The sequence below is a fragment of the Lethenteron reissneri genome, chromosome 50 (genome assembly GCF_015708825.2).
Source record: "Lethenteron reissneri isolate LAM-NWPU_2019-01 chromosome 50, ASM1570882v1, whole genome shotgun sequence".
NCBI classification, from domain to species: Eukaryota; Metazoa; Chordata; class Hyperoartia; order Petromyzontiformes; family Petromyzontidae; genus Lethenteron; species Lethenteron reissneri.
This window is the reverse complement of record NC_083828.1, coordinates 10,752,276-10,761,375: the sequence shown is the minus strand read 5'-3', so window position 1 is coordinate 10,761,375 and position 9,100 is coordinate 10,752,276. Positions and strand designations below refer to the sequence as shown.

Below are 9,100 nucleotides of genomic sequence, written 5' to 3'. Positions count from 1 at the left end.
ACGTGTCCATTGGGGGGAGGGGGATTTATTTGTGTCGTCATCGGTGGCCAGGCTGAGGTCATCATCAACTCACGAGCTTCCGTTTGTCGGTCCGTTTGTCCACCCGTCTGTCTGCCCTGTCCGCCTGTTCGCTCGTCTATCCGGTCGTGTGTTTGTACGTCCGCCTGTGTGTCTGTGTGTGTGTCTGTGTGTCTGTGTGTCTGTGTGTCTGTCTGTGTGTCTGTGTGTCTGTGTGCCTGTGTGTCTGTAGGCTCCGTCCGTCCGTCCGTCTGTCGGTCTGTGTGTCGGTCTGTGTGTCTGTCTGTGTGTCTGTGTGTCTGTGTGTGTGCCTGTGTGTCTGTGTGTCTGTGTGTCTGTAGGCTCCGTCCGTCCGTCTGTGTGTTTGTGTGTCTGTCTGTGTGTCTGTCGGTCTGTGTATCGGTCTGTGTGTCTGTGTGTCCGCCTGTGTGTCTGTAGGCTCCGTCCGTCCGTCTGTGTGTTTGTGTGTCTGTCTGTGTGTCTGTCGGTCTGTGTATCGGTCTGTGTGTCTGTGTGTCCGCCTGTGTGTCTGTAGGCTCCGTCCGTCCGTCTGTGTGTTTGTGTGTCTGTCTGTGTGTCTGTCGGTCTGTGTATCGGTCTGTGTGTCTGTGTGTCAGTCTGTGTGTCTGTCGGTCTGTGTGTCTGTGTGTCGGTCTGTGTGTCTGTGTGTCTGTCTGTGTATCGGTCTGTGTGTCCGCCTGTGTGTCTGTAGGCTCCGTCCGTCCGTCTGTGTGTTTGTGTGTCTGTCTGTGTGTCTGTCGGTCTGTGTATCGGGCTGTGTGTCTGTGTGTCAGTCTGTGTGTCTGTCGGTCTGTGTGTCTGTGTGTCGGTCTGTGTGTCTGTGTGTCTGTCTGTGTGTCGGTCTGTGTGTCTGTGTGTCGGTCTGTGTGTCTGTCTGTCGGTCTGTGTGTCGGTCTGTGTGTCTGTCTGTGTGTCGGTCTGTGTGTCTGTGTGTCGGTCTGTGTGTCTGTCTGTCGGTCTGTTTGTCGGTCTGTGTGTCTGTGTGTCGGTCTGTGTGTCTGTCTGGTTCCCCCATCCCCCCGCCCCCGGCACGTCGCTCCGTCTGTGCCGGGAGGGGCCAGGGGCAGACCGCCGGCGCCGGTCGACGCCGCTCCCACGCGGCGTGAAGGAGGCGCCACGAGTCGAGTCGACTCGCAGTTCGGTGACCCCCTCCCCCAGTCCCCATCGCTCTGGCCGACAGAGCCGCCACAGCGATCCGAGTTCACACCACCCACCCACCCCCACCACCCACCACCACCCACCCACCACCCCCCACCACAGCCCGGCCGCACCATCACGGCCTGGGGTGAGCTCGGCTCTCGATGTCTCGGACTGAGCCCGCCGGAGGGCGGCACGGCACGCGCGGGGGTGGGCGGCCAGCCCCACGCCCGGCCGCCTTTGTCTCCCCCAGTGACGATGTTTACTACACACCGCAGCCGGGAACTCGTTTGAGGCTGAGTCGACCTAGGGGAGGCCCCAGGACCGGTTCAAATAATCGTCACTGGGTGTTGGCGGCCGTGAGCGGGAATCGAACTCGGGTCGCCGGGTTCGTAGCGCAGCGTAGCGCTAACCGCTCCCCCACCGCTCCCTGCTATACACACCGTACAAAAACAAAGATCCTCCGTGTAGCCTTGATAGACTGTTGGGGCAAGTGCTGTTAGCGAGCAGCACCTATGAACGCCGGCACGGCACACGAGGGGGTGGGTGGCCAGCACCACGCCCGGCCGCCTTTGTCTCCCCAGTGGCGATGTTTAGACACCGCACCGGGTACTCGTTTGAGGCTGAGTCTACCTAGGGGAGGCCCAGGACCGGTTCAAGTAATCGTCACCGGTGTTGGCCGTGAGCGGGAATCGAACTTGGGTAGCCGGGTTCGGAGCGCAGCGCGCTTACCGCTGTACACACACAACTCACACAGTCGGACACACACCACTCACACATAGTCGGACACACACCACACACAGTTTGACGCACACCACACACACAGTCGCACACACCACACACACACACAGTCGGACACACACACAGTCGGACACACACCACACTCACACAGTCGGACACACTACTCACACACACTCACACAGTCGGACACACACCACTCACACACACTCACACAGTCGGACACACACCACTCACACACACTCACACAGTCGGACACACACCACTCACACACACTCACACAGTCGGACACACACCACTCACACACACTCACACAGTCGGACACACCCCACACACACTCACACAGTCGGACGCACACCACTCACACACACTCACACAGTCGTACGCACCCCGCTCCAGCTGTATAATAAATAAAAGCGCGTCGATCGTGGTGGCGCGTGCAGCAGCAGTGGCCGCCGCCGTCTCTACGTGGCGGCCACGAGCAGCAGCGCGGCCACGAGCAGCGGCGCCGCGAGTCGCGGGGACGCGGCCCCGGCCGGCGGGCAGTCCACCCGGCGAGCACCTCCACCACCTCCTCCTCCTCCTCCTGCGTCACCTCCACCGCGATGACGATGATCAACAACAGCACCACCACCAACACCACCAACAACACCACCACCACCGCCGCCGTCGTCATCATCGCCATCGTCGTCATCATCATCACCATCACCACCGTAGGAGCCAAAGTCCCCGCTCCCGGCCAGGAAGTCCTCTCCGTCGAAGCACAACTCCGCCATGTTCCGCTTCACCGCCTCGCAGAACGGCCTCTCGATGCCGTCGCAGACGCAGTCGCTGAGCTGCCGCGCGCCCTGCAGACTCAGCATGCGCTCGATGACGGCGCGGCACTGCGGGGAGCAGCGCGCCCCGTTGAAGAGCTGCCCGCAGCCCCGCAGGTACTCGTCCAGCGTGGCGCTGCAGCGCGGCTCCTCCAGGCACCGATGCCTCGCGTCGGTGCAGCCCACCACCACCCGGCGGCGGCCACCACCACCGCCGCCGCCGGTGTCCGCCGCCGCCGCGGCCGTGAACGTGCGCGGCAGGCAGGGCTCGAGGGCGCTCTTGGTGCGCAGGCAGCGCGGCTCCCGGCCGCAGTCGCAGCTCTCGAGCGCGGGCCCCGAGCGGGTCCGGTTGAGTTGGACCAGCGCCGTGATGCACAGGCTCGGGCAGCGGAGCGAGGCGGCCCCGCCCGCTCGGCCCCTTCCACCGCCCCGCCCGGGACCCGCACCCGCCGGGTCTCCGTCGCGCCAGCCGTCGTCCGAACCTCCTCCACCTCCGCCGTGTCCACCTCCGCCGTGTCTGCCAGCACCTTCCAGAGCTCCACCGCGACCTCCACCGCCGCCGAAAGAAGCGGCGTCGCCGCCGCGCACCGCGTGGCAGGCGGAGACGTAGCCGTCGTAGGCGCGCTTGCACTCCGCCTCCTGGCTGCAGCGCACTATCGCCTCCCAGCACGGCGGCCTCGCCGCCGCCTGCTGCTGCTGCTGCTGGGAGGACGAGGAGAGGGCGAGAGGCGCCCAGCAGAAGAGGAGCAGCGAGAGGGCGACGCGGCACGGGTGGAGAGGCTCCATGGCAGCTGGCCGCGGTCGACGGGAGAGAGGGCGCACAGAGACGCGGGGAGAGATTTGTTGTGGCTGTGAGTTTGTTGTTGTTGTTGTTGTCGTTTTATCTTCTCGAGCTGGGGTCGTCGTCTCCCGGTGTCGCCCTTGACTCGACCGTCTCCGCGGTGGCCGCGTCTTCTGCGCTCCGCGTGTGCACGTGCGCCTCTGCGTCTTCGTCGTCGTGTCTCGGCGTCTCCGCTGTCTCCTTACAATCGCAGGCGTCTTTGATTTTCTCCGCGCGTCTCCCCGCGACGTCTCTCCCCGCGACGTCTCCCCACGATGTCTCCCCCACGATGTCTCCCCCACGATGTCTCCCCACGACGTCTCCCCGCGACGTCTCCCCACGATGTCTCCCCACGATGTCTCCCCGCGACGTCTCCCCACGACGTCTCCCCACGACGTCTCCCCCACGACGTCTCCCCACGATGTCTCCCCCGCGACGTCTCTCCCCACGACGTCTCCCCACGACGTCTCCCCGCGACGTCTCCCCGCGTCCACGCGACTCCCACTCGACTCGGCGCTCCGCTCACGGCCGCCCCGTGTCCGCGCGCCGCCGCCGCCGGAGCCGCGAAGCGGTCGCGACGGAGACGGAACTCACCGCGGCAGAGCGACGTCGCGTTCACGATGTCGCGTTCACGCTGTCGCGTTCACGCTGTCCTTCTGTCCTTCTGCCGTTGAGTTAAACACACGAAGGCCCGGCAGCAGACACTCCTCGGCCTTCAAACGGCGACCTTCACGTCCCCTCGGAGACAGACACCCCGACGAGACCCCGAGATTGTATCCAGATACATGCCGCGTTGGCGCTGCAGCCCGATCTTCAACAGCAGGGCGAGTGGGTGAGGGCGAGTGGGTGGGCGAGAGAGCGAGCGACTGGGTGAGTGGGTGTGCGAGTGAGTGAGTGTGAGAGTGGGTGAGTGGGTGTGCGAGTGAGTGAGTGTGAGAGTGGGTGAGTGTGTGTGCGAGTGGGTGAGTATGAGAGTGGGTGAGTGTGTGCGCGAGAGGGTGAGTCGGGGAGGGAGAGAGGGCGAGTGAGTGTGAGAGTGGCTGGAGAGTGAGTGAGTGGAAGAGAGGGGGAGAGATTGGGAGAGAGCGAGAGGAGGGGTGGTGTTATGGGGGTGTGGCATTTGGAGAGAGTAAAATGTGCGAGCGTGAGAGAGAGGGGGGGTGGAGGGTGCCGGGTCGTCGATGGGAGACGGGGGGGAGGGAGGCACCAGGGAGGGAGAGAGGGGGAGGAGAGAGGGGTGGGGAGCGGTGGAGCAGCGGTTAGCGCGCTACGAAGCCGGCGATCCCAGTTCGATTCCCGCTCACGGCCATCACCAGTGACCTGGGCCTCCCCGAGGTCGACTCAGCCTCAAATTAGTATCGAGTGCGGTGTGTAAACATCGTTACATGGGAGACATGTAACGATGTTTGGCAACCAACCCCCTCGTGTGCCGTTCCGGCCTTTACAGGTGCTCGCTAAGAGCACTTGCCCCTGCAGCCTGTGAAAGCTACACGGGTGAAATTTGTCTGTTGAGTCGGAAAGAGTGCGAAAGAGAGGGAGGATCAGAGGGGTGAGTGTGAGTGAGTGAGGGTGTGAGTGAGTGAGTGAGGGTGTGAGTGAGTGAGTGAGGGTGTGAGTGAGGGTGTGAGTGAGTGAGGGCGTGAGTGAGTGAGGGTATGTGTGAGTGAGTGAGGGTGTGAGTGAGTGAGGGTGTGAGTAAGTGGGTGAGGGTGTGAGTGAGTGAGGGTGTGAGTGAGCGAGGGTGTGAGTGAGTGAGGGTGTGAGTGAGGGTGTGAGTGAGTGAGGGTGTGAGTGAGTGGGTGAGGGTGTGAGTGAGTGAGGGTGTGAGTGAGGGTGTGAGTGAGTGAGGGGGTGAGTGAGTGAGGGTGTGAGTGAGTGAGGGCGTGAGTGAGTGAGGGTGTGTGTGAGTGAGTGAGGGTGTGAGTGAGTGAGGGTGTGAGTGAGTGAGGGTGTGAGTGAGTGAGGGTGTGAGTGAGTGAGGGCGTGAGTGAGTGAGTGAGGGTGTGAGTGAGTGAGGGTGTGTGTGAGTGAGTGAGTGAGGGTGTGAGTGAGTGAGGGTGAGTGAGTGAGGGTGTGAGTGAGTGAGTGAGGTGTGAGTGAGTGAGGGTGTGAGTGAGGGTGTGAGTGAGGGTGTGAGTGAGTGAGGTGTGAGTGAGGGTGTGAGTGTAGGGTGTGAGTGAGGGTGTGAGTGAGTGAGGGCGTGAGTGAGTGAGGGTGTGTGTGAGTGAGTGAGGGTGTGAGTGAGTGAGGGTGTGAGTGAGTGGGTGAGGGTGTGAGTGAGTGAGGGTGTGAGTGAGGGTGTAGTGAGTGAGGGGTGAGTGAGTGAGGGTGTGAGTGAGTGAGGGCGTGAGTGAGTGAGGGTGTGTGTGAGTGAGTGAGGGGGTGAGTGAGTGAGGGTGGTGAGTGAGTGAGGGTGTGAGTGAGTGAGGGTGTGAGTGAGTGAGGGTGTTGTGTGAGTGAGTGAGTGAGGGTGTGAGTGAGGGTGTGAGTGAGTGAGGGTGTGAGTCAGTGAGGGTGTGAGTGAGTGAGGGTGTGAGTGAGTGAGTGACGGTGTGAGTGAGTGAGGGTGTGAGTGAGGGTGTGAGTGAGTGAGGGTGTGAGTGAGTGTGTGAGTGAGTGAGTGAGGGTGTGAGTGAGTGAGTGAGGGGTGAGTGAGGGTGTGAGTGAGTGAGGGTGTGAGTGAGTGAGGGGGTGAGTGAGGGTGTGAGTTGAGTGAGGGTGTGAGTGAGTGAGGGTGTGAGTGAGTGAGGGTGTGAGTGAGTGAGGGTGTGAGTGAGGGTGTGAGTGAGGGGTGTGAGTGAGTGAGGGTGTGAGTGAGTGAGGGTGTGAGTGAGTGAGTGAGGGTGTGGTGAGAGTGAGGTGTGAGTGAGTGAGGGTGTGAGTGAGTGGAGGGTGTGAGTGAGTGAGGGTGTGAGTGAGTGAGTGACGGTGAGTGGAGTGAGTGAGTGTGAGTGAGGGTGTGAGTGAGTGAGGGTGTGAGTGAGGGGTGTGAGTGAGTGAGGGTGTGAGTGAGTGTGTGAGTGAGTGAGTGAGGGTGTGAGTGATGAGTGAGGGTGTGAGTGAGTGAGGGTGTGAGTGAGTGAGGGGTGTGAGTGAGTGAGGGTGTGAGTGAGTGAGGGTGTGAGTGAGTGAGGTGTGAGGGAGTTGAGTGAGGGTAGTGAGTGAGTGAGTGAGGGTGTGAGTGAGTGTGTGAGTGAGTGAGTGAGGGTGTGAGTGAGTGAGTGAGGGTGTGAGTGAGTGACGGTGTGAGTGAGGGTGTGAGTGAGTGAGTGAGGGTGTGAGTGAGTGAGTGAGGGTGTGAGTGAGTGAGGGTGTGAGTGAGGGTGTGAGTGAGTGAGGGTGTGAGTGAGTGAGTGAGCGTGTGAGTGAGTGAGTGACGGTGTGAGTGAGGGTGTGAGTGAGTGAGTGAGGGTGTGAGTGAGTGAGTGAGGGTGTGAGTGAGTGAGTGAGGGTGTGAGTGAGGGTGTGAGTGAGTGAGTGAGTGACGGTGTGAGTGAGGGTGTGAGTGAGTGTGTGAGTGAGTGAGTGAGGGTGCGAGTGAGTGAGTGAGGGTGTGAGTGAGGGTGTGAGTGAGTGAGGGTGTGAATGAGTGTGTGAGTGAGTGAGTGAGGGTGTGAGGGTGTGAGTGAGTGAGTGAGTGAGGGTGTGAGTGAGTGTGTGAGTGAGTGAGGGTGTGAGTGAGTGTGTGAGTGAGTGAGGGTGTGAGTGAGTGAGGGTGTGAGTGAGGGTGTGAGTGAGTGAGGGGGTGAGTGAGTGAGGGTGTGAGTGAGTGAGTGAGGGTGTGAGTGAGTGAGGGTGTGAGTCGGAGAGAGTGTGGGGGAGGGTCTTACGGGAGGGGTGTGCTCGGAACGTCGGACGCGGTAATGCAGCTGTAGGCGCAGCCCCTGCAACGCCTCACGCAGCACACTGCGGCGGAAGGGGGCTCCACTCGAGGGAGCTCGGGCGGTGCTCGTACCCATTCGGGCTGAACGATGAATCGATTTCAAATTGAAGTCGCAATTTGAAGTAATGCGATTAGCAAATCGCAAAAGCTGCGATTTTTTGTGATTTGAAAAGTCCTACTATTACTTTCTTATTGGAAGTGTTGTATTTTTTATTATTATAACTTTATTTATTTAACTTAACAATTGTTCTTTGTTTGATTGTTCTATTTCAATGATTTTTTTTATAAATACATGTTGGAAGCAATTTATATATTTAAAGTTATCATCCTTGCATTAGAATATCTAGAGCAGTTCATATGTTGATTGTATCGTGTGGCAATGCACCATCGCATGTTTTAAATATGTTACACAGCTTGACTTAAACAAATGTAATCGCAAATCAAATCGCAATCGCTGTCTGATTCTGTCCATACTTCACCTCGCTGGCGCGTGCGCGAGTTTGGCGGGAAGCATCGACGGCGTGCAGGACAAGCGGGGAGCCAGCTGTAGATTTGGAGTTTGCGGTGTCTCATCATCATCATCATCACGGTGGCTAGGAGATGTTGACTACCTCGCCTGGTATACAGGAGGTCGTGATGAGTTCGAGCCCGACCGTGACGCCTGCTGCTGTAGATTTGGAGTTTGTCTCTCTCTCATCATCATCATCACGGTGGCTAGGAGATGTTGACTACCTCGCCTGGTACACAGGAGGTCGCGATGGGTTCGAGCCCGACCGTGACGCCTGCTGCTGTAGATTTGGAGTTTGCGTGTCTCTCTCTCGTCATCATCATCACGGTGGCTAGGAGATGTTGACTACCTCGCCTGGTATACAGGAGGTCGTGATGAGTTCGAGCCCGACCCTGACGCCTGCTGCTGCTGTATATTTGGAGTTTGCGTGTCTCTCTCCCCGTGGTCGCGAGGATTTTTCTCCTGCGGTCCCCCCCCCACCCCCCACTTTGAGAATCAACACCACCACGCGTTTAGAGTCATTTGGCTACTGATATAAATGTCCACGTAATGATGACGATGATGACGATGATGATGATGACAATGACGACGATGTCGACGATGATGATGATGACGATGACAACGATGATGATGATGATGACGATGATGATGACGATGATGACGATGACGACGATGACGATGATGATGACGATGACGACGATGTCGACGATGATGACGATGATGATGACGATGATGACGATGACGACGATGACGATGATGTCGGTGAGTCCACGTCGTTGAGCTATCGTTTGTGATGGCCAGGTGGCTTCTGTAAACGAGCTACGAAGCTCAGCAGGCCCTTGCCTGGTAAAGTTAAACAAACCTTGTCTAGTTGAGTTCATTAAGATGCACTCGGCTGTCCCGCTCACACAAAGCGGACGAGGACCCCCCCGCGTGCAGCCTGAACAAAGTGTCCGGGGCCAGTGTTGTGAGCAGCGAGTAGCAGCAGCAGCTATGGAGGCCGGCACCACGCCCGGCCGCCTTTGTCTCCCTCGGACCGGTTAAGATATCGGACAGCGATGTTGGCCGTGAGCGGGAATCGAACTCGGGTGGTTGCTGCTGGCTGGCTGGGTGGCTGGGTGGGTGGCTGGCTGGCTGGGTGGCTGGGTGGCTGGCTGGCT

The 9,100-nt window shown here is 59.5% G+C and overlaps 1 protein-coding gene across 1 annotated transcript; it reads right to left on the bottom strand.

Annotated features, from left to right (window-relative positions):
- Positions 1–1,294: 1,294 nt before the first annotated feature.
- LOC133355214 (growth arrest-specific protein 1-like) lies at positions 1,295–3,827 on the bottom strand. The gene has a single exon (XM_061572576.1). It carries the CDS (start codon positions 3,513–3,515, stop codon positions 2,379–2,381), a length of 1,137 nt encoding a protein of 378 aa, XP_061428560.1. The 5' UTR covers positions 3,516–3,827; the 3' UTR covers positions 1,295–2,378.
- Between the last annotated feature and the right edge of the window lie 5,273 nt (positions 3,828–9,100).